This window comes from Aythya fuligula, chromosome 2 (assembly GCF_009819795.1).
Source record: "Aythya fuligula isolate bAytFul2 chromosome 2, bAytFul2.pri, whole genome shotgun sequence".
Lineage (NCBI taxonomy): Eukaryota > Metazoa > Chordata > Aves > Anseriformes > Anatidae > Aythya > Aythya fuligula.
The window spans coordinates 82,244,794-82,269,526 of record NC_045560.1 but is presented as its reverse complement, the minus strand read 5'-3'; the positions used below and the strand labels follow the sequence as shown (position 1 = coordinate 82,269,526).

General features: G+C 37.4%; 1 protein-coding gene across 1 annotated transcript in view; it reads left to right on the top strand.

Annotated features, from left to right (window-relative positions):
* TRIO (trio Rho guanine nucleotide exchange factor) overlaps positions 1 to 24,733 on the top strand; it is a 241,384-nt gene that overhangs the window by 200,589 nt on the left and 16,062 nt on the right. Inside the window, exons 35-46 of the mRNA XM_032181775.1 lie at positions 8,102 to 8,394; positions 9,380 to 9,550; positions 13,467 to 13,562; positions 15,607 to 15,755; positions 16,511 to 16,577; positions 19,490 to 19,593; positions 19,942 to 20,011; positions 21,868 to 21,957; positions 22,569 to 22,661; positions 23,258 to 23,308; positions 23,540 to 23,617; positions 24,513 to 24,704. Of these exons, the coding sequence (XP_032037666.1) occupies positions 8,102 to 8,394; positions 9,380 to 9,550; positions 13,467 to 13,562; positions 15,607 to 15,755; positions 16,511 to 16,577; positions 19,490 to 19,593; positions 19,942 to 20,011; positions 21,868 to 21,957; positions 22,569 to 22,661; positions 23,258 to 23,308; positions 23,540 to 23,617; positions 24,513 to 24,704 (1,454 nt within the window). The remainder of the gene's footprint in view (positions 1 to 8,101; positions 8,395 to 9,379; positions 9,551 to 13,466; positions 13,563 to 15,606; positions 15,756 to 16,510; positions 16,578 to 19,489; positions 19,594 to 19,941; positions 20,012 to 21,867; positions 21,958 to 22,568; positions 22,662 to 23,257; positions 23,309 to 23,539; positions 23,618 to 24,512; positions 24,705 to 24,733) is intronic.

Here is a 24,733-nt window from a genome sequence, read left to right as displayed (position 1 = left end):
AGGAAGAAGGGAACAGACCATGCCTTCATCCAGTCTTCTCATTTGGTCATCTTAATGGAGCTGGAGATTGCTCATGCCAAGGCGTCCAGGGGGGGAAAAAGCATGCAAAGAAGACCTCTTAAAATGCGTGTGTCTCTCTGTAATAAAACTCCAGCACACACGCTTTGAAAATGAGTGATGTAGTTGAGACTTTATGAAACATCTCAGTGACAATTTGATTTTAAAAGCTGTATTTTAAGGGATATAGGAAAATTACATTTGATTTTTTGGAAAAAATGTATTGCTTTCTGACATAGAAAATAAATATTTCTCTTATTTTCTTTCTCTGCACTGGAGAACTTTCACAACTATTTAATGGAAGGAGGGTGGTACCTTAATATTTCTAATTATGTGGTTTGTGTCAGTCCCTCTGAGGGAGTTGTGTGTGTAATTATTAAATCTATTAGTGAAAATCTTGCCTGTTACAGCTCTGCAGAGAAAGTGTGTCAAGTGCTCCATCATGGTGCTGTAAAATGATGTCATATGTAGAAGGCACTAGGGAGCTGTGAGAGAGAGGCAACTAACTGATGTCCCAAAGAAACCCACTGGAGGTTGTGCATGAAAAGAAGAGAACTTTGTCTGAGAGTTAGAGCATGGGTTTCTAATGATGGGTTTATCAGCTCTTGCGTAAAAGCATGCAAGCCCTGTGCAATTAAGGATAGTAGAAGTGCAACCTTCGTCTAGGGGAAGATGAATAATTTAGTATAATTAATTATACTAAAATTATCACTTTGAACTGTAGAGATATGATAGAGGATATCTTGCTTGTTGCACTTAATAGACTTTATTGGACTGGCATAGGATGAGAACCTGACTGACAAACTGACAACCGACATAAATCTGTCTGTCCCGCCAGGCACGTGGATGTAGTTGTCTTTAAGTATGAGCTGAAAGAGTTGAGTTTAGATCAAGACATCAATCATTAAAATATAAGCTGCATACAGGGAAGCTGATTAATCTATTAAAAGCTTGTGATTTTCACAAACTGGGAAGCTGAACTTCAGTAGTATAAGTAACTAAACAAAAAAAAAATCTTCTCAAAAGTAGTATTGAATAACAGCTTGTTGCAAAGATTGAAATACCCCACATAATCCACTCTCCTTCTCAAGCACTATCTAGCACTTGCAGTAATACACAAAATTTAGGTTTGGGGGTTTTTTATCCATGTGGTCTTAATTCCAGGGAGTACAAACAGAATTACTTCTGTTCACCTGAGAAAGTGTTTTTTGGCACAGTATTATCCCTTCTTCCTGCTGAAGAAGAAAAAAAGTGTGGATGCAAAACCATCCAGCAGTTGTAAGAGGAGGCTTTTTTTCAGTGTTGATGTTTAGCTCACAACTAACAGTGGTGTGTTTACAGCGCTCCCCATGAGCGATTTATAATGCCTATGAAATTGTTAAAAATTTTAAAACCTCTATTTCTGAACAGGGTAGAAAGGAAGGTAGGAAATGATATTTGGAAAAAAAAAAAAAAAAGATTATGAGATGACAGAACAGTAATAACATAAACAGTGTATTAAACCCTTCAGGCATGTAACACTGATTTTCTGTCTCAAACACACAGTATATTCTTCTTGCACTTACTCAGATATTTTCTTCATTCCTTCCTCTACTGATATCGCAGATATGTTTGTTGGATGACTTTTTTCAATTTCAGAAAGACCTTTGGAAGTTAAGCTGACAATGTCTGTCTCCACCTCTCTCTGGAGGTTTTCTGTTTTTTTCTGTTAAAATTGCAGACATGCTCGTGGGGCAGCTTAGGATCTCATTAAAAGAAGTTGACTAGTATCTAGCCTCAAGCTTAGAATTCCAGTCTGTCTGATACTAACACAATCATCTTTTGATAACTTGAAAGGTTTAATTATTGAATATATTTAAATCTAAATGGTCTGGGCATGTATGTGCGTCAGTCACAATTAATACAGACAAATCATTAATCTGGGAAGATATACTAATAATTGAGCTATCTTCTTTTAGCTACACACACTGGAAATACCAGAAAATATATTTCAGCATAGAGCATAACTTGAAATAAAAGGCTGTAAAGATTTGCTGACCAGAAGTTCATAGGCAGTGTGTTCCACTTCTTCAGTCTCATTTGTATCTGGATTTGCGTTTATGTATTGAATACTATTTTTTTGCATCTATGAAAATTAACAATTAATGAAAATTATCTTTGTATCATAAGTGAAATTAGTGCTTCCCAAAGAACATCGGTAAAATTCCACATTTGCAAGCTTAATAAACTAAAACTGTATTGTCTTTAAATGGTAACTGCTTTTATGGTGGTTTGGTAAAGCTGAAACACGTCCAGTGTATTTTGATATGTTCCAGTATTGGTTTACAAAAACTGTGCAGTAAGGGTCCAGGGAGGATACCCAGCAGGAGAGAACTGAAATTCCTGGCATGCATGGAGTTCTGAATGGTCTTGTACGTGGCACCTTGACTGCCTCTTACTGCAAAAGAAATTCCCAGGCAGAAACCGCATGCGTGTCCACAAGTAAAATAAGCTTCTCACTCTTTTTCTTTTTTTCAAGCCTTCCCCATCTCATCTAGTAACAAACGATAACTGTATGATTGGGGCTTTGTGGGCTTTTGTCATTTTTTGCTTCAGAGGAAGTTACCTGTTGACTTGGCTCAAAATGGATCATGCTTGTTTGTAGGTAGATATGGGCTTGGAGATTGTTGCTTCCAATTGCTCCCAACTTACATATTAAACTCTTTTATTTTTTTTGAACCAACAAGCAGCTCTCATCCCCAGATATTTGTAATGTACCTACTTGTAATGTACCTACATCACAATTTACAGATAGCTGACTTGTAGCCCTATGTGGTCTCTTCAGTCTGTACAGGCCATGGCAGCGGACAGGACTTGCAGTGGTAGTGTGGCACACCACGTAGGGGCCTACCGAGCTTGCTTTGCTCCTTTTTTTTTTTTATCTTTTTATTTTTTTAAAACTCCTTGACCTGTTTCTGTTTCATAGTCCCCAGAGTGGGTGAGGTGTTTGCAGCATTTTGGTTTTAGATGGTGCAGAGCAGGCATCAAGGAGACTGTTTGATTCCCTAGGTAAGGAAGTCGGGTTTTTGTAGCCCCTTACTCTCCTTGTAAATACAGAAAGTCTAGAAATTGCAATATGGAAATAGTTAATATGAAGCAGAGTCTTTCAAGTCATCAACTAGCTCAATATGGCTGATTTATTTTTTAGGAAAAAAAAAACAGTTTATTAATTGCAGATGTGCGTGTTTCCAGCGTTAAGAAAGCTGGGACTAGAACGAAAATTGCCATTTCCCTTTAAGTTTCAAAAATTTGTCTGTTCACTGAAGTAACTTTATCTTCTGGGTTGAGGGGGGTTACAACCCCCTCTGCCTGCCCTTTTTCTTTTACTTAAAAATATATTTATGGACTCTGAGTGAACTCTCTGACCTTAGCAACAGAGCAACATATGTGATTTTACTCGGAGAGAAATGGAAGTTAAATGCCCTCTTTTCTTATTGTGGCTATGCATTATGAAAGAAAGCACATCCCTTCGTTTTGTTTTGTATTGTTTTTAATAAGCTATTGAATTATAAAGCTGTCTCTACTTGAGTAAATGGTGGTTTAATTAAGTTTGATGGTTTCTAGTTGGATTGGTGTTGCTATGTGTGATTGTTATGTGTGTTGGGGTTTTTTTGCTCTCCAAGATGGCCATCTGTTGCATTTATCTTTTTCTAAAAGGGAATCTGACACTCACTAGAAAGTTTACTGTACTTGAAACACAGTTGGGGTTTGCATACCCCAAATTTATTCCATCTGTTTTGGTTTAAAAAGTCCGTGTTGTTCTTGGTTTAATTTTTGAATACTCCTTTTTTCCTCTTAGCATGTTTTAGTGATAAAATATTCTTGAGCAACCCTAGAAAAACAATTTGTTATGTAGTCATGAAGGAAACAAAGCCAATTTTAGCATAAACATTCCCAAGCATAGTAATCAATCAAAGTGTGTATCTCTGATTAGATAGATAGATAGATATGGTATATAGTGATGGGCCAGGCAAAAATAAGACACACCCAAATGGCTTTTCTCAGAGTGAAGATTAAAGGTCTTTCATTTTGTGTTCTTGAAAACCTCCTGTATTGGATGCTGAATATTCCCCAAGGTTTGAACCTGACAGTGTGTCCACTTGAATGTATGAACTTGAACAGCTTTTTTTTTTTTTTTCCATGACTGTGCCCAAGTATTGTGACCCTTGGCTAGAAATACTGATCTGAGGAAACTCATAGGAGTAGGAATTGCAGAATCTGGACTCCTGTGAGCTGGGATAGGATGGGAAAATGGACAATAAAAGGTCTCCCTGGAAAAACACTGCAGTGTTTTATTTGCACTGAGTATTAACATCGATCCATGGGACTGTGGGGGTGTTTTCTGCAAATTTAAGGAGGCCAGAGGGAGGAATCAAGTCTCATCTCTGAAGAGACCAGTGGGTTGACATTCCATTTGGGTTAATACAGGTGATGTTAAACCTTTTTTTTCTTTCCAACACTTTTTAAGTAGAATTTGGTATTTAGGGTGATGTTTTTATGGCGATGCAGTATTTTTTATTCATTTTAGGGTTTTTCTTATCCCCCAGTGCTTTCACAGTCAAAGGGGAGCAGTGCTATCATTTTGGTGTACTGCTTACACTCCGTCCACTTTTATGATTCCCTGAAGCCCTAATAATGCTTCAATAAGTACTTTATATTAAATCTTGCAGAAGAGAAGATGAGAAGCAGTTACATGCTGAACGCCAAATGAAAATTAATGCTGTGTGGGAGGATATGGCTAAAGTATGTGCTGTGAAACATGTCTGGCTGACATTGTTTTGTCTTTTAGATCCTCTCCACTTGAGTGGAGTGTATGCATTTCTTCCTGCTCTCTTCACTCCTCCTGCCCACAAACTGTTGGCTGCCTGGAGTTAAGAGTAGGAGTGGTACAGCAAAAGTGCATTCAGACAAAAATACTACTTTCCCACACTTCCAGGGGCTCTCCGTTGTGCTGTTTGTTTTTATGAGAAATCCATTATTTCATGTGTTGACTGTCAAAAGGATGGGCAAAAATTTGAGGAGGTTTTAGAAAAAGGTTTTATTAACTACTGGCGTGTTAGATGCTTAGGGATAGGCATGTTTATGTAAAAATAAATCTTACGCAATCTGTTACTGCACCACAATGCTGCCTTTTCCTTAGCAGGGAGTAACTGTAAAGGAAAGAAATGCCAACAGATACAAAAACACAAAACAGTTAGTGCTTGGTGAACTTCTATGTGAAGGCCTAATTGTTTTTTTTACTAACCAAATGAACATACTAGGTTTTATTTGTGGGTGGACTTATATGGACCCTTATTGGGACCCAAAAATTATATACAAATGGAAGAAAATTGGCTGAGTGCTTATAACATCCTCAAAGTCTTGAAAGCACAAATTCAGTTTGTGCTTTCAGAAACTTATTTACGAGAACCCCACTGATGGCAGAGAGTTATTGAAGTATCCATCAGCTGATACTTGCTTAGATTCCTGAAATGAGAAATCTGGTAAAAAAAAATTAAAGATGCTCGATACAATAAAGGTAAAGGTGGATTTGGTGAAAGAGCAGTCTAACTTCTTACAGAGGCTTACAGGGAGACTGTTTGGATTCCCGTGGAGAGCTTGCAGGTGATAGGGAGATTTGTTTGGATTTCTTTTTTAATAAACAGACAACTTTATTTAAAAAATGAAATCTGTAGTGAGGTGGGTGCTGATGGCTAGTATGCTAGCTTTTCGAACATACATGCTGATGACCCCTATACAGTAATTCACAGGCCTTAGAGGGATCTTCAGACTGCAAGTTGAGAACTGTGGTTATAGATAATTAATTTCTTCCATATGTTTCCTGCTTCACCAGAAAGAAGTGTGTAGTAATTCTGTAACACTCGCGTCTCTACATCTTGAGAAAAAGGTGACTAACATAATTCTGCATCTGCTTTTTGATGGTCCCCATTCTTAAGGCCTTAGATCAGGTTGATAGCATTACAGGAGGTCTGCTTAGTCTTGCGCAGCACACTTACAGAGAGTAATTCTGTAGATGCATCCTGATTCTGATTTGAAGTGCTAGTAACTAGGTTGCTGGACTGAAAGTGTGTTTTATGAAGCTTGTTTTCTTTATGGAAAAACAAAAAAGCAGTTATTGGTCTGGATGTGTACATTCAGTATAACAGAGCAGATCTTAGCACCAGAGCCAATGTGTTTTAACAGTCATATGCCTGTTAATGCAGGCAGATCTGGTTTTATTGGAGCAAACTGGAATGTTTATAAACAGCCTGATCACAATTTTGGTTTCCAAGGAAAGGAATGTCGCTTTTTTTTTTTCCCTCAGTATTTTGCATTTTTTTAAGATAGTCCTCCTTGAAACACAATGAACAGTTATGGAAAAAGGTGTTGTCTTATTATCTTCACATTCTATGTCTCTTTCACCATCTTAGCTGTGGCTTTCAAGACAGAATTTGCTCTTAATATTCTCTGGAAACAGAGCAGACTCACATACTGGTGTGTAGGTCCAAGTGATCCAGGATTTGTGTGTTTGCAGTGAAGTGTATTGCTATAACAGTGACCTTATTATCCAACAAGATTCAAACTACCTCTGGTCAGCCTGGCAATATGCCTCTTATGGAAAAGCTGCCAGAAGAGGTGACCTGAACGTCTGTGTCAAACTTCAAGAAGGAATGCAAACACTGCATTTAATTCCCAGCAGAAGAAACATTCAACAAAACATGATTTATGTCATCTTTATATAAACTAGCTATCTACAAAAGTGCACACATGGGAGGAAAAAAAAAAAAACACACTATACTTGACAACCTAGCAGAGTCTTGTTAATATGCTGGTGGTAGGTAATATTCATAGGAGTGGCATTATGAGAATGTGTCTTTCTTTATATAAAATACATATATACATATATATATGCTTTTAGGGAAAAGAGCAATCGGGGAAAGAAATGTTGTGCTGCATGGGAAAAATCAATGTAGTCTCGCAAGAGCTCACCCAGGGAGTGTTTATCATAAGCATACTCTATGGTCCAAGTGCCTTGGTGGGAAGGTAATATTGACCTCATGTGCATATAGCTATTGCTATATCCTTTGACTATAGAACTTTCCAGGCATTGTCATGCTAAGAAATACTGCTGATCCTGAGACTTGAAGAAATGGGCCTTTAAACATAGTTGTTCACTACTTAAAAAAAAAAAATAATAATTAATTAATTAATTAAACAAAATAAACAGATATTTATCTATTCTCTTGATTCTTCTTCCCTGTTTTCCAGGGTGGAAAATAAATAAATAAATAAAGTAACTAGAGCATTTGTAATGAAATTTGGGGTTTACAGAATTTTACTTGTCTCACTGAGGTAAAACTTTTTGCTTTTTGTGTCCATGCTCAAAGCAATATGCATTAAAGGGTAAAATAGTCATATCATTCCATAAAATTAGGTTATATATTGAAAGAATAATCTGTTAACAAAGAAGTATCAATTGTGCTGATATGAATTGCAAGAATGGAGTCAGTCAGAACTACGTAATGTTTGCTTGACTGCTGTAAACAAAGTGCTTATTAGTGGGTGGCCATGTGCTGCGTGGACACTGATAGCTCTAGTGTTATTAAAGGCCAGTTTACTTTAAAATAATTTTGTCTATCCTATCATATGTCCAATCTGAGTTTATCAGATAGTCCTTAGGGTCCTTAAAACTGCTCTACTAGCATGTTTTATATTGAGCATAGTAAGTTACATGTCAGTTTTGGGAAGTCAGTACAGGTTTCTAATAGGGTTTATGCTTGCTGTGTAGTTTCAAGTGATATGAACAGCTGGCAGGAGTAGCCTACTAGTTTTCATATGTGTGATTTGACTGTTAATGCTATGTTACCATCAGTCTTTGATTTGCATGAGATAGTAATGCCTTTTAAACTATTTTTTGAGTCAAACTGGTGGAGGGTTTACACAAATGAGCTACCAGTCATTTGCCTCGTTTTTCCCTTACAAGTATCTCATCTTTAAAATGCTCTCCTCGTTCTTTTCTTTTTAGACTCCCTTTCAGTCTCCAGCAATGATGCCAGTCCTCCTGCTTCAGTAACATCGCTTCAACCCCATATGATTGGAGCACAGAGTTCCCCGGGTCCCAAGCGCCCTGGCAACACTTTGAGAAAATGGCTTACCAGTCCTGTGAGGCGTCTCAGCAGTGGAAAAGCAGATGGGCATGTCAAAAAACTGGCCCACAAACATAAGAAGAGTAGAGAGGTTCGCAAAAGTGCCGATGCAGGCTCTCAGAAGGACTCTGATGATAGCGCAGCAACCCCACAAGATGAAACTATTGAAGAGGTGAGTGTTCAGGGCAACTGCCCAAGCCGTGTTTCTGTGACTCTTCTAGAACTTGTTTTCTCATAGAGATTATATTTTCAGTTGACTCTACAGTCAATTATTTCTCATTTTTCTTCATCTTGATGTATTTTGCTGCAAGCTTGGACCATCAGCAAGTTACACAGTGAATATAGGGAAAGAGAAGACTAGTGACTTGGTAGCATGGTGAAGTGGGAGATGTGGTTTGGGAAAGAATATTGGCATCTGTCCTTGAATGCCAGACTCTACAGAGACTCTCTCTGGTGCAGTTGCAGCCTTGTTTTGAGGGCATCATTCTGCAGTTCTGTGAGTGAGGGAAAATCTACGACCAGGTTTCCTCTTAAAAGTGAGGAAAGAACAATAACTGTCTATACTGTCTTCCTTTAAATGTACTTAAATTATCCTGTGAAGTCAGTTGCATTAAAGTTTAGCTAATTTATAGTTCCTTGTGTGGTTGGAAGGACTGTCTTTCAACATGACTGTAAAAATTATACAGGCAGTCTGCTTTCACTACTTTAAAGTGGAGCTGTATGTTTCAGTTAGAAAGGATGGTTGACAAAATACTTCTTAAAATGTTTTTGTAGCCTTCAGACATCTCGATACAAAGGTCAGTACTTCCAATACAAAGTCCTTGGGTTACTAAATTAGAAAAACGTGACTTTAACTTTACAGAACCAAACTGGGAAGGCAAGCATTGCTTTGGTAACACCCTCCTGTAGTAAATTTCAAGCCGACTGTCTCAGTATCTCAATCCATCTGCTTTTGCCCCAGACATTGAAAACATAATCTTTGGCATAGGCTTTTTTTTTTTTTCCATTGTTGAGGAGTTGACCTGTGTGTGTAGGATCATCTTGACTTGTTGGAAGACAGGTGAATCTACAAAACTGTCTTAAGACAAGCTTGTGTTTAACAAGCTTCATGCTACTGAGGAGGCAATGGAGCTTGAATGTCTTAATTTTATTTACAGAGAGGTCGGAATGAAGGGCTGAGCAGTGGCACTCTCTCCAAGTCATCCTCTTCAGGCATGCAGAGCTGTGGAGAGGAAGAAGGTGAAGAGGGAGCAGATGCTGTACCACTGCCTCCTCCCATGGCAATTCAGCAACACAGTCTTCTCCAGCCCGATTCGCAGGACGACAAGGTAGGAAGAGGAAGCAGGGAAGGCTTCGCATGTTGAGACAACCTCTGCCAAAATCTTTCTTCTGTCTCCAAAAGTCTTTGTAGAGTATGTAATACATCTTTATGGTAGACAAAAACTATCAACATGCAACTTGAGACAATATTAAAAGGGTTTCCTGTGGAAAGTATGTGAATAAACTGTGTATTTTAAATGCAGAAGTGCAAAAATTTTTCTACTGGACCTTTCTATGTAGAAATGAGAAGCTTGATGTTTTTGCAGACCTATTTACATCTGTTTAACAGATGTCATATTTAGAGATTAGAATTTTATTGCTTTATAACCATACCTTTGGTACTCAAGTTAAAATATTATGTGCAAGTAAAGTTTATCTGGAGAAATGAACAGTTATATATTGGAAACTTTTTTAGATCATAGACTATTCACTAAACCGTATTATTTTGGATAGCCTCATGTTTGGGAAAAAAAACAAACAAACAATGTACATACCTTAACAGAAAGAGCTGTTGGCATTGACTTCAAGTTGTTTTTGTATAGCAGCATATTTTTATTATTTTTTATTTTTAAATGTGTGCCTTTACATTTGTGCCACAAAGTTAATATCCAAGTGAGGGTAATAATCCAGCTGTTGGGCTTTTTTGGGTTTGTTTTTTGGTGGTGGTGGTGTTTTTTTGTTTGGTTGGTTGTTTTTTTTTTAAACAAACGCACATTTAAATTGAGGGTTAGAACTTCTGTCTTAGTAGGTGAAATTCTGGATAAAGGTAATAACTTCGTGAAGGAGTTCTATGTATATAACCAGTTTTTCTTAAATGTTGTGAAGTTCATACATTTAGAGGGTTTATTTCAATTTTCAACATAGATTGAATGTTTAGGGGACAACTGTCAAGCCAGGAAATTAAGGTTTTTAGAACAGAAAGTCTGGACTTGCACAGCAAATATTCACATTACAATTGTCTACCCATTTTGCTGTTGAAAATTTTTAACCATTGTAATATAGTGTAAAGACTCTTGATGAATATTGTGAGTATATCGTCACTATTTTGAGTGATGAAGATGTCACTGACAGCTTTGACTGATCTCGTTGACCTTTTTTTTTTTTTCCTTTTATCTGACTGCCTTTCAGTAGGGATCTCAATCATCCCTGAAGCTGTCGTTTGTAGGATTAAACTGGCTGGCTTCCATGTTCTATGCGTATTTCCTACATGTTTTCTGAATTGGAATATTAAAATACACAAGTTGGGGTGAGGGGAATGTTAATATATTGGGAAACACTCCTGAAACAAAACAGGCATTTTAAAATCTTGCTGACCTTCAGACCTGAGAGAATATTTTAGGGCTAGAAAACAATAATCTCTCTTTGAGGTTAAGGAATAGAATAAAAATACTGTTGGTGAAAATACATTGAAGCTTCTGCTGAGAAGCTGCCATGTTTGCATGTCCCTTCAAGTGATACAGAAAGAAATTATGAGAAAGCCATATAAAAATTTGTCCAGATAAAAGTGGCTTTTGCTTATAATTAGTTATTTTTACACCGCAGGAACATTAATTTGAAGAGGTATGCTTGTAACTTCATTCTAAAGAAACCTTACAAGTTAGTTAAAATTCGGTACAGTTATATGCTATGCCATAACTGTTCAAAATAAAACTGTTTCTTCTGAGGCACATCGTTTTGATGCAGTATCTGCATGGTTGGAAGCAAATCACACAGCAGCCTTAGAGTTTGTGTGTGCCACCCTGAAGTCCACACACTGAAACATAACACCAATTTCCAGTACCTAAAGCAAATGCTTTTTATATACACAAAAGTGAGAAGCCAGAGCCAAGTTTTACCCAGCAGAACTCAGTTGGCTCTATTGACTGATTAATAAAAGCTCACAAACAAATCCCCTGCCATCTGCCTTCTGGGTGGAGTCTTTCACATTCCTGCTATGGTCAGTGGTTTCTTGGGTTGCTCAGCTCCTCTGGATCCCGAGGAATGTCCGCTCCTTTTCATGACCTCAGAGGCTTGGCTTTGGTCTGCACCTCACTGCAAACATTTCTTCCTTTCTGTGGCTCCTGATCTACACTCATGCTGCAAACTCCCAGCTTTTCTGGGCTTTCCCTGTCCTGCCCAGCCTGCTGTGGACTCCAGCAGCATCTCACACCTGTATGTGCTCATTTGCTCCCTCCATCTTTCTTCATTTTCTGGGCAAGGGTTGTGCTCTGCTCCCAGAGCAAATACATCAGAAAGAAGATTAACAGACAGACTTCATCTGTGCAGCCCAACAGCTCCTTCTTTTTCGGATAATATACGATATACCACATGAACTGGAAACCGAGCAGTTCGGAAGTTTTACCCACAGTCACACTTGATATACTCCCACAGCACAGCAGAGAGAAGGGTCCTTGACCAGAGTCTGATTACAATGCTGACAGTGTTTTGTGAGGCTGAGCTGAGCCCCACATCCAAAGTGAAAAGCTGCATACCAGCACAGCTTTGGGAAAAAATTGTTTACAGATATCAGGAGCATATGATTGCCTAAAAGACACGCTAGCTGTGGGCTGCCTTAGTTTTCGGTGTGCATGCAAGTATCATCTGCTAGGCCATGTTGGTATGTCTAATATCACTACATGACAACCATTTTCTCCCCTAAGAGCTCACCTGCACAGTATGCATTCTTCTGTTTGGTAGAATCATTGCACACTTCATGGATTTGCATTTGATGGCAGTTTACAAGTTGTTTGCGTTTAATTTTTGGATAAGCAGTATTAAAGTTTCAAGATCAGTTATACTAATATGAAACTAATTATTTTTGCTTTTTGTTTTCTCTTTGTAAACTCTGACGCAGCATTATGTTGACTTGTGTTCTGTCTCTGCTTTGGCTCAGTTCCCGTATCTTTCCATTTAAAGCTGCCTGTGTTTCCTTTGCTTACCCAACCCCTCTTTTCCTTTTCGAATAAGGCAAATACAAGGCAAACTACCCCAAATCTATACGTTGCTTTTTGTATTGACTTAAGGAGAACCTTGTCCCACCCATACTTGATTTGAGCGGAACCTCCTGTGTGAAGTCATTATACATGCCATTTCTTTGTCCAATTTGTTGGAAACATTTGCAGGACAGCTTACCCTGTGCTACGTGATGTTCACCGTGCTGTTTGTAATATGAAATAAGGTTCATATTACACCCTGTTTCCGCTTTCCAGTTATTTAATGATGAATGTAATGTGCAAACAACTCTGTTTGCAAATTACTGAGACTGAGTTTAATGGCCCTCTCCCAGAATCCTTTACTGTGAACACCTTTTGCCTTCAGTTGTATCTATAAACTGGCATTTTATAGCTTGTGAGGCCAGAGATCTTCTGTACTCTACACATACCATTGGGGAAAATGGATGGCACAAGGAATGGTGAGCTCAATTTCCCCTCTGAATCTGGGCAATGTATTCCAGCTCCTTTAGCAAAGTAGATGCCCCTGAGTTACTGCTGTATTTTTTTCTTAGTTTAATTGGTGTTTCATCTTATATTTCAAGCCCTCTTGGTTCATGTTAGTTTTCTGCAGTTGTCATTTTGTTTAACCAGCAATAAAATGTTAACTGTTTGTTGTTCACTGGGTCAGCTCAGGTGATATTTTTATAGCCATTTGTCAGGCATAATTAGCAAGATGAAGGATATTTCCTTGACTTCTATTGCATGTAGGAACAGGAATTTTCATCCCAGTAATTATAATGAAGGGCATGAAATATTTTGACATTTAACTTCTGTGGGGTTTACTTAAAATTTCCAATTCCAGTTGCCTAAGTTGGGATGATTTTAGTGTTATGTTACACTGACAGTTATTGTTGGGTACTTTTGTCTGACAGAGAGGTGAAGGAAGTCTCTTGGTTCTTGAGCAAGTGCCAAACTAACTCTGGGATTCTCCTTCCTTTATGTCATTGCACAGACATCTTCTCGATTATTGGTGCGGCCTACCAGCTCCGAGACACCCAGTGCTGCAGAGCTCGTCAGTGCAATTGAAGAGCTTGTCAAAAGCAAAATGGTGAGGCTGATTGATAGATGCGCGTTTTCTTTTAATTGTCTTTAAGTCCCAATTTGCTATTCAGAGAAAAACTCCATGCCCATCCTGAGCATCACGTTCTGGGTTGGTGTATGGGTCACTTTATACACCCTTTTCTGTGAAAGCAGTTAAACAATAGGTGAGTGGCTTTGTAGAGAGGTAAAAAACAATAAATATGAGGAGGAAGAGAACAAAGGAAATGCACATCCTCTTAGCAAAAATAGAATAAAAATGTCCTATTAGAAAAATGAATGCTAATACCCAGAGTTACCCTGATTTGCCTGATAGACCTTTATTAGAAGAATACTTGAAACTAAATTTACAGTGGATCTTGCAGAGTAAAACAAAACTAACCCTCAAACAGAAATGTTTATGCTATCTAGTTTCTCTTTAGACAACAAAATAATGCAGAAATACGTAAAAGAGTAAGGGAGGATTGCTTTGTATGTTATTGGCTCCTTCTTTGCTTTGCAATGTTTGCTAACAAATTAAGTAGTAGCAATTTGTGTCAGCTTTTTAAAGTTAATATTTTCAAGTTTATTTGTCCTTGAGATGCTTACTGACAGGGATTGGGTTATACAGATTGTTCTGGAAAGTTCTACCTTCATACTCAAAATCCAACTGGACAGTCCTGGAAAACATGCTCTAGCCTACCATGTTAGCAAAGGTGCTGGACTAGATGGTCCTCTCCAACCTCACAAATTCTGTGATTCCATTGATACCTTTAATTCTGCCTTCTGCAACATACAGAAGACCCCTTTAGGCTTGGTAGAAGTGCCACTGTGGAAACTCTACCAAGGACTGCAACTTGGCAAGCCCATGTTACCAGAAGTTGATATTTCCGTGTTGTTTTTTTTTTTTTTTCCTCATTTTAAGCAGCTTTGAATTTCAGAATGAGATCTTTGAATTTCCATTTACTCATTCATTCAAAAAGACTTAACACTTCACTTACGTTGCTGCATGAAGTAACTTCTGCACTTCTTTGGAGTATTAACTTCAATTTTTACTTCTGTTGCACCAGAAGGGTGAATAAGAAGTAATCTATGGAAAAATTCAAAGCAGCCTTTTGTAAATGGAAAGTTTGGTTGTTCATGTCTCTTTCGGGCAACCTAGCAGTGGATATAGATTAATGATCCATGCATGTAGTCCCTGTTGGAGATGTTCTCATTTCACATTTTTAGCCAAGGGTCAGCTTCTCCTGTTTTTGGGGCCAGTCTTATCATTATGGGCTTTTTACTGTTTGTAAGGAAACAACAAAAAATGCAGTTGAACCCCACCCTAGTGAAGTAAACGTGTCTTGTGTTAAAGACTGTATCACATGCAAGGAAAATGTGACACACAACCATAGCTTGATCCAAGTTCATAGCTTAAATTAAAGAAGTCCAATAAATACATCAGAAATGTGTTCATATTATTTTTCCCATGGCTTCTCCATCTCTTATACAAATAATAAGACTGAGGAGTTCATGCATGGGAGACAGTGTATGGCAGAAGGGACTGCTTCTTCCCTAGGATTTGACCAGTTCTGAAGCTCAAAAACAGCATTGGCACTGTAGAAGTCATTATTTTGGCTGGCTATATAAAATGTTTGACAAAGAATACCCCCTCTGTTGTGATATAAAAAATTGAACATCCAAACAATCCCCTTGAAGTTTGTTCCATTTATTATCGAAAGTAGCTTGCATATCAGAGAACTAAAATATAACAAATACGATTTAACCTCTAGCAATAAGCACATATACACATGTCAAACATGATCGTGACACATGATCAAACAAGTTGCACTCCATTCTTTTACTGTGAAGGACAGACTGATGTATTTAAGATGTGCTTCTGGGAGCTTAGATTATCTGTCCTGGAAAACTAAGCTGTTGGTTGGTTTTCTAGAAGCTTGAGATGTCCTTTGCCAATATACATTGCAGTAACTGATCTTTCACGGGTTCCCATATACAGCTGTACATAAATGTATGTTGTGAATAAAGAGGAAATAAATCACTGTTGCATTCTTTCTTGAATGCCTTCTCAGGCCCTGGAGGACCGTCCAAGTTCATTATTGGTAGATCAAGGTGACAGCAGCAGTCCGTCCTTCAACCCCTCAGATAACTCTCTTCTCTCCTCCTCATCACCCATAGATGAGATGGAAGAAAGGAAATCCAGCTCCTTAAAAAGACGACAGTAAGACCTCATTTTTGCTCTATTCTTGATAATGTTTTAAAGGGAGAAGTGGAGTGTTTAAAGAATGTTCCTTTTGAGCTGGCAGTGGAAACTGTTAATCTGGAAGGGACAGGACTCACATTAGGTGTCAAGCACACATTCACATTGTGCAAAGAAAAAACTTTTCTCAAACACTAGTCCCAGTATAAATTTCCTGTGAATTTTAATCTGTCACACCTGTGTTTGACTTTTAGAACATCAGTGTTACTTATGCAGAATGATACTGATCTTTGAATATTCAGAGGTCTGTTAGGCTTCAAAAAAATGGTCATTCCCCTTGTTCTGTTTCCCCACACCATTCCTCCAAGGACTCCGAATTTCTTTTGTAGTAGTAAACTGTTACCATGGTAGAACAAAAATATTCCTGGTTTCAAAAATTATTTAAATATGTGGCAAGGAAAAACTCTCAGTTCATATGCTTAAGAGTCTCCAGACCAGAGATGTAATAGCATTTTATTTTAAACAATAGTTAAATGTTTAATTTTAATGACACGTGTAGGAAAACATATGACTTTTGATAAACAGAAGCAAGCCTGCTCCAGTTCCAAAGTCAAAGACTCTTCTTGCTTAGAAAGAATTTGCATTAATTCTTCCCTTTCAGCTCTGCTTATCAAGACTATGTGACTGCAAATGTGTAAAAGGTTGTGTGTCATTAATCCTCTCTTAGAATGTTTTCTTTAATGAAACGTGTGTTCACCATTTTCTTTCCCTTGTAGCTACGTCTTGCAGGAATTGGTGGAGACAGAGCGAGATTATGTACGAGATCTGGGCTATGTAGTTGAGGTATGATTTTTTTTTTTTAATGTGGTACCAATCAACTGTATTGCTTAAACCTCAATTTTTATTTTTTTTCAAATCAAAACACAGGAAGAAACTGAACATCTGAATGTTTGCGTTAAGAATTTTCCCTCCTGCAGGTTTTTAATATATTAGAAATACCACATCAGATTTCATTCCTTCTTTCTTCCTAATATTGTGTGCTTCTTACTGTTCTTTTGAAGACTGTAGTTCTTTTGTCATTTTGAAGATCACTACCTCTGGTGTAATTGTATCTTAGACTACGTGATTTTATTTTTAGCCCAGCTGAATTCAAAAAAGCCTTGTAGCTAAGCAGGTAGAACAACCATACTGGATTTGCAAGACTTACCCCCTTTCCTGCTGCTAGGCTTCTCTTAGACTTCCTAGATTTCCCTTTTGTGAAAGGAAATAAGACTTAATGAAGGTGTGTGATTTTGAGCTACCAGTAAAATGCAAATGGAAGAGCAGGAAGAATGCATATACCAGTGAATTTTAACAAGGGTCAGTTCTTAAACTCTGTTTTAATGGAAGGAATAATAAAAAAAAAAAAAAAGGCACTTAATTTTCCTCTAGTGGAGCCAAAATTTGTTTCTAGCTCTGAATCCTCCTCCAGAAAAGCATCTGTCTCTGCCAGACTATGGGAGAGCCTACAAATAGTAACCTCTGGGGCAAGGGGCAGCCTTTTGAGAACATTCCCATTGAGTGTTGTCATTCATGAATATCATTTTCATCAGGATCTTGTTACGTTCTTGTCCAAGTGCCGCAAATTATTTTTTTATCCGATTAACAAGTTTTGTAAGACTGATAGTTAAACATCATCCATCCATTGTGTTATCCAGTGCAATTCTTATGGACTATGGAGCTAGCAAAAAGACTTACAGAGCTTTCACCATCAATAGCTGAAGAAATTATTTTTGATCGCTAAGATAGCTAAAATGAATTTTTTGTTTGCTTTCCCTGTCATTCTATGTGACTTTTTTTTTTGGCATTCAGTTACAAACTGAGTAGACTTTTCTAATCTGCATGTTTAATATTCTTAAGAGCTTATTTGTGCATGTAGGAGGACTTTAAATATCCATGAATTCACAAGCATCTTCCATTTTCCTTTTGTTTCTGTTTGCTACATCCATTTGTTAAGTATTTGTTAAGAATTAATTTAGACCCTAAACCCATTAACACTTCCATAGGTGTGCAACTTCTCTCAGGTAAGGTTAGTGACGGTACTCAAGTGAGTACTGTTGTGTATGTTGCTGTACTTCTGGCAGTATGTCTTAAACTGAAGAGTGATTTCAGGCAAGACATTCTTTTAATACAGCTAAATGGCACCTTAGGTATTGATGCTCGCATCTGAAGAAGAGAAAAATGTTCTCGGAAAATGAAAAATAGGGCAAACTTGATTTTAAAAAGGACACTGTATGATACTGCTACCAGTTTGAAAACAGTTTACTGTGTACTTGTATTTTAGCACCACATTTGATCAGCTTAAATTTGCAGAAAGATTTAAGACTGCTGTTTATCTGTATTGGTTTCTTGCATTTTTTCCCCCTGGATCTACACATTTCCAAAAGAAAGCTGCTTAGCAGGCCTGTAGCTAGATCAGAGGCAACTCCGTGTATGTATGAGGTCTGTGCTGAATCAGTTCCAAACACTGCAGGCTTTGTGCGCTAAACATTTATACTGGATTAATATTTTATACACGAGATAAAATGCTTATGCATATAAAATGTCTTTATGTTGTGCATAGAGGTTACGGGTACAGAATGTCTTCAGTAATCTGAAATTAATCCTCCTCTCTCATCAAAGAGTGTCTTTTATTTTTCATATGATTTATTGAGAAAGGACATGAAATGATTTCAGATAACAGCTTTATGTTACTCTGATGGTGAATTTTGTATCAATATTGAAAACTATAATCTTACCACTATGCAGATGAAGGTCAATTCACACATATTTGTTCACTTTATCCACAGAAGCAGCTATAAAGATGTTTGGCTTTTTTTTAATAAGCAGCTATAATGAATGTGTGCTTTTCCTGCTATTGTAATAGCCATCATACACTATTTAAAGGGAGCATTAGAAAGCTATGAACAGGTATTATTTTCATAACTAACAAAAAAATTCCTAATGAAAACATTAGACATCAAAACATGAATTTGGCAAACTAAAAAAAAATACCTGGCTAATTAGGAATAGAAGTCTTAGAAGTAGAAGGAATAGACTTGAATGAATATTAAGAAATTTTAAAAAGCCAATGGGATTGCACAGTGAAACAAGTCTATGTAGATCAGAAAACAGAAGACTACTGGAAATGGTAAATGGAACTATCTTGCAGCCAGAATGCTTGCTAATGGAATTGATGTTCAATTGTTTGGTGTTCAGTTTGCTCTTACCATAAATTTTAGTCCATGTAGTGCGGTCCTATATGCAGTGCAGTTGCTTTCTTCTTTCACATATCTTAGTGTAGGATTAGTTCAGATGACCTGAAATAAGAAACACTGAGAAAAGGAGCACAGAAGCTTGTTCAGTGGCTCTGACTTGTACCTGGTAACTGCCCTACCTTGGGCAAAGCATTGCAGCTGGTTCAAATGAATAAGGGTGGAACTGCTGAATTTTCAGTATGCGTTGAGCCTGTTTACACAGTCTAAATTATCTAAGGTGAATTAATCTTTCCAGCACTCTGGGCACTGTTGCACAGACAACCTCAAAGTAATTCATGATGTTTGTAGCCATGCTTTATGTGAAGTTATGTTATAGAGCAGTTTTTTGGCTTGTTTGGATATGTGTCCTAAGCAAGTTGTTGTTATGGGCGGTTTGGAAGGTGTCTGGGGAAAGGGAGTTGGGAAGGCAATTCTCACTTTAAGTTGAAATACTAAGTGAGTTTCCGTGGATTGTTGCAGGGTTACATGGCACTTATGAAGGAAGATGGAGTTCCTGATGACATGAAAGGCAAAGATAAGATTGTATTTGGAAACATTCATCAGATTTATGACTGGCACAGAGAGTAAGTATATCTGCAACTTAAAGGACACCTGCTGAACAGTTCTACCTAGAAAATACTAGTTTGGCAACCTCAAGCACTCAGACTGAGTAGGAGAAAAGTTTCAATCGATATATGAAAGAAAAATTTATTAACGAACATCAGTATTTTTCCATCTTGGCATATGTGTCCCTTTGGAATATGTATTAAAATACTACACTGTTAATATTGTCATTTTGGAAGTAGGTTAATGCCCAAAGCTGTTGACAGGGGATGCAAAGTATGTATTGTAATACGACTGCATTGCCTTGCAATCACCTGTTGCCATAGTATGTGCTATCAGAAGAAGATACTTATTGTGTTTATGTTCAGCTTCTTTTTAGGAGAATTGGAGAAGTGCCTTGAAGATCCAGAAAAGCTGGGATCCCTGTTTGTTAAGCATGTAAGTGCAAATGTTTTCTTTGGCCAACCCCTATTGTTGCTGCTGTCTAATGTGTTTATTAAGGATTTATGGGGTAACATGGTTAAGAAAATTAATAAAAAAAAAATGTTTCTCACTGCAAGAGAAAGAGGGAGAGAGAGGTTGTAAGAGCTTGTAAGTAAACTAGTAAGAATCTCACTAGTGATTGAGATTCCTCCCTCCTCACCTGGGGAAGAAATCACAAGTGCCAGGCATTCGTGATGTTTAATCTTAGTCCAACACCGAACCCTTTATAATTTTATGCAAGTCCCTTTTTTTCCCCGCTTTTCATCTGCTTGCTAAAAGGAATAGCCATGTGATACATCTAGATGTGGTAATGCTTTGGAAGGAAATAATATAAACTAGTTATCTAGAAACTAGATATCAGACTTCATGTACTACTAATCATTCTCCTACCCTCTTTTGAGTGAAGTCTCTTTGTGTAGAAGAACACCTTAGCATATATTTGAGATGAGGTCTCAAGGTACTCCAAATCACACCAGGTAGCAGAAGGGAAACTTGCCTACTATATGTGATTGCACAAGTGTGCAAAGACTGGGGACAGAGTGGATTTAAGCACATTTAGTGGGCTTCAGTTTTTTCCTTGTGGACTGTTTGAAGTCAATACCAAGGTAGCAAAAGAGTACGGAACCAAGCATTAATAGAACAGTAACACTGGAAGTCAGGTCTAATTCCTGAGCTAATGATGAGGAGTGAGCTGTTTCATTTCTGTGGGATCACAAAAAAAAAAAAAAAAAAAGGCACAGGAAGAGGGGAGAATCCTGACACTGGTAAAATGGGAAACTTGAAGGGAGTAACTCTTTCTGTTTCTGATTGTTCTGATTGCTGTTTTACTTTCTCCCGGAATATTTGTAACTGAATTGTTTTTGAAAAGCACCCTTACTACTGCAGATGGAAGGGCAAGCTATGATCCTATTACAACATACTCTGGCAAAACCCTATTGGCTAAAACTTCCTAGAAATAGAAAATTCCATTTCTGCTCTTAATCTACGTCCTTTGTCCTTTTCAAGCACCTTCTTATATCTTCTTTTTTTATTTTGTTTGTCTTCACTGGTCATTGTTCTATAATTTTCTGACTAGCAAAGCATCAATAGCAAACTAACCCTGGTAAAATAAGGAAGATTTTGGAGTAGATAATAAACACATTATTGTGTGTCCGTGTTTCTTAACCAGCATGGTGGTAACCAAGAATGAATCTTAAAGGTCAAAGTTATGCTCTTTCTGTTTCTTTGTTGCCTCAGTCTTAAAAACACGTGCACACAAAATACAGAATCAGAGTTCAAAAATACTAGCACCACCATTTCCAGGCTACATCACCTACTCCCACACTCAAATTCCAATATGACATCTTCTGTGTAAAAGACAGACAGGCTTTGCTTAACTGCTCTGTACAGCAGAATAGGAGGGAGACATTATGATATTAGAGTAATAATGAGATCATTAAAATAAAAAAAATCAAAAATACAATATTTCAGAGGCTCCCTACATTATTCTTGGTAAAGAACATTGTTCCACTAAAAGAAACCATTTCTGTGGTTCTTTTTATTATGGGACTTGCTAAGCTATCATTTCTATACGCCTGAGGCATTTTTTTACTTGTGTTTTCTTTCTAAAATCATTATGACATATCCAGATAAATTTGGTTTCAGATCTGTAATTTCTGCATGTGTAGCTGCTTCTTTTCATCAAAAGGACCTTTTTATGCTTATACATTGGAACAGTTGTACTTCTTAAAATTATACTCTGTTTCGATCTGGCACGCGTTTTCCTGATGATAACGTTGATAACATATCGTTTTGCATCTTTGTTCTTCTAGGAGAGAAGGTTGCACATGTACATAGTTTACTGCCAAAACAAACCAAAGTCTGAGCACATTGTCTCAGAATACATTGATACATTTTTTGAGGTAAGTTCTTGAGGGAGGATATATGTAAAGCGAAGGGTGTGTACAAATCATAAGCATTATCAGATCTGCTAGTTTTTTTTTTTTTTTAAAAAAAAAAAAGCACATTTGGTTGTTGTTGTTATTCCTTTGAATTATAATTCTTGCCCATTTCTATTCTCACTTCTCAAGTCTGATACAGGCTCCTAAAGCCAATTATTAATCTTGTATCTGAACTTGAGTTTTCCTCTCTAAGGTATTGATTAATCAGTAGTCTTATCCTTACTATCCCTAGCCTAGGTGGTTAACTGTGTATATAATATGAAGTGGTAATATTGGATGACCAAAGATCGCTGTAGAGAAATGGCCGATATACAACCTGTGACTGAAAAATTCCGTTTCACTGAACAATCATTTAAAAATAAATAAATAAAGATTCTGGGAGGAGAGAATACTTTGGAAGTAGAGCTGATACAGATAAAGGGAAGGACTCCAACTTTTGCTAATTGCAAATCAACTTCTGCTCTGACTTTTACCAGTTTTGTTTTGGTAGCCATTAATAGTGATATATGCTGCTATGTTTCTTAGTATCAGAATATTTTAAGCCCCCCAAATATTTGTTTTACATCCCTCAGGATCTAAAGCAACGCCTGGGCCACAGACTTCAGCTCACGGACTTGCTAATAAAACCTGTGCAGAGAATTATGAAATACCAGCTGTTACTAAAGGTAAAGTGAATGATTTAATGTATGTTTTAAATATGTTTTCCTTTTTTAAATATTGCTTATGCTCTTCCAATGTAGAATGATTATTTTCTGAACATATTCAGGTAGTTGTAAAAATTGAAGTAAATCGCTTGGACTGTTTTTTGCATTTGTTTGTTTTTTAATGTTAAAGACCAGATGAACTCAAGTCAGTGACATGAAATGTTTAAAATTTGTACAAATATTATGCAATGATGACAGTGATATCCCAACTCTTTTCATCTCTAAATGTGATATTAGTTACTGGGATTCCTCCCAGTTTTTCCATCTACATGTGCAACCATTTTAATACCGTGTAAATGTTTACTGAAAACCAACCATGCCTATCACAGGTGTCATTAAGTTAGTACATGTTCTTGTGTAATCTAAAATAAATAGTTAATAAATCTTAAAAAAATATATGTATTAGGGGGAAGCCCCCCAACAAGAAGCTTTAAGAAGGAAAAAAAAAGTGTATGTGTTCTGTAGTCGTTCATCCTCTGACAGGATAGCAAGTATCTAAGATATCTCTGTGTGGTTTAATGAGCAAAAACTTACATTATTGATTTTTCCTTTTTCAGGACTTCCTCAAATATTCTAAAAAAGCTAACCTTGATACAACAGAACTAGAGGTACTTGAGACATTTTCTCTCAGTGATTTAAATGCTCTAAACTCTGAACTTATACTTTCTTTTGGCAAGTTATTTTCCTTTTCTTATCTTCTTGAGGATGTGCTTATGATAAGTGCTTACTTTTCACATTACTTTCTGTTCTAAATCAACCATAGCAAATGAAACTAAATTTCATCCTGCTAACTTGGTTTTGGAAAAATAAGCTTTGACTTTTTTTTTTATCTTGAACAGAGAGCTGTAGAGGTCATGTGTATAGTACCAAAACGGTGTAATGACATGATGAATGTTGGCCGCCTGCAAGGATTTGATGTAAGTTGACTGGGATTTTTCAGTGGATTTTGCTTAGAGCTTCTGTCAGATGCTCTAGAAATTAACCATTAATATTGTGGGGGGAGTTGATGGGGATAAGGAGAGGTGGGGTGCTCCTTCACCATATGGTTAGCTAGTGCAAAAAGTAGTGAATGCAGAATTATGTCTTAGCCCTGCCAAGGACTTCGTCTTGGAAAGCTTACCTCCTAAGTCAGTCACACTGGAGAAGTCTGTCTACAAAATCTGGGAAGTGCTTGTGTTATTACAGTTCACGTATTGACTAATGATTTCGAAATACTAAAGTCATCAGTTATTAGCAGATGAGCAGACCTCAGCAATGTAGACAAAGGAGAAGTTTGCTACGGTCAGTAACGTACCTGAGGCAGCTGTAGCGCTTCTTGTTTTGGTAAGGCTAGAGGAGATGAAAGTTGGCTGTTGAAGCAGTATGCATCAGCCAGATTGTAGTCATGTGTTCTACTTGCAAAGCCATTTGAAAAAAAAAAAAAAAAAAAGCCCTTTCTGCTCTGCAGGTATGAACTTGAATTCTTCCCCTTTTCAGTACTCGAAGACACTGGAAGTATATATGAGTTACTGTGTGAGAAGTGGCAGGGAAGGAATATTTTAATAGAGAGATGAAAGCCTTCCAATTTTACCAGTGTTACTAATAAGCCTCCAACTGCAGTATGAATTTAAAGGGGGGCAGGGGCTGTTTTTTGAGAGAGGTCACAAGAGTATCTTGTGTATTGTAGGATCAATTAATATATAATGGTCAGTGACACTGAGAAACTGGAAAATGTACAAAGCTATTTTGGCATGAGCATCTGCTAAAAAAAAGATTTATTGGGTTAAAATGAAAGGTTGCACTAACTATGTTTCCACTTGCTTCTGTCTATAGGGTAAAATTGTAGCCCAGGGTAAGCTCCTGCTCCAGGACACATTCTTGGTTACAGACCAGGACACAGGTCTTCTGCCACGCTGCAAGGAGAGACGGGTCTTCCTGTTTGAGCAGATTGTCATTTTCAGTGAGCCGCTAGATAAAAAGAAAGGTTTCTCCATGCCCGGATTCTTGTTTAAAAACAGTATCAAGGTAACTGTTGTGTGTGAATCTTAGCAGAG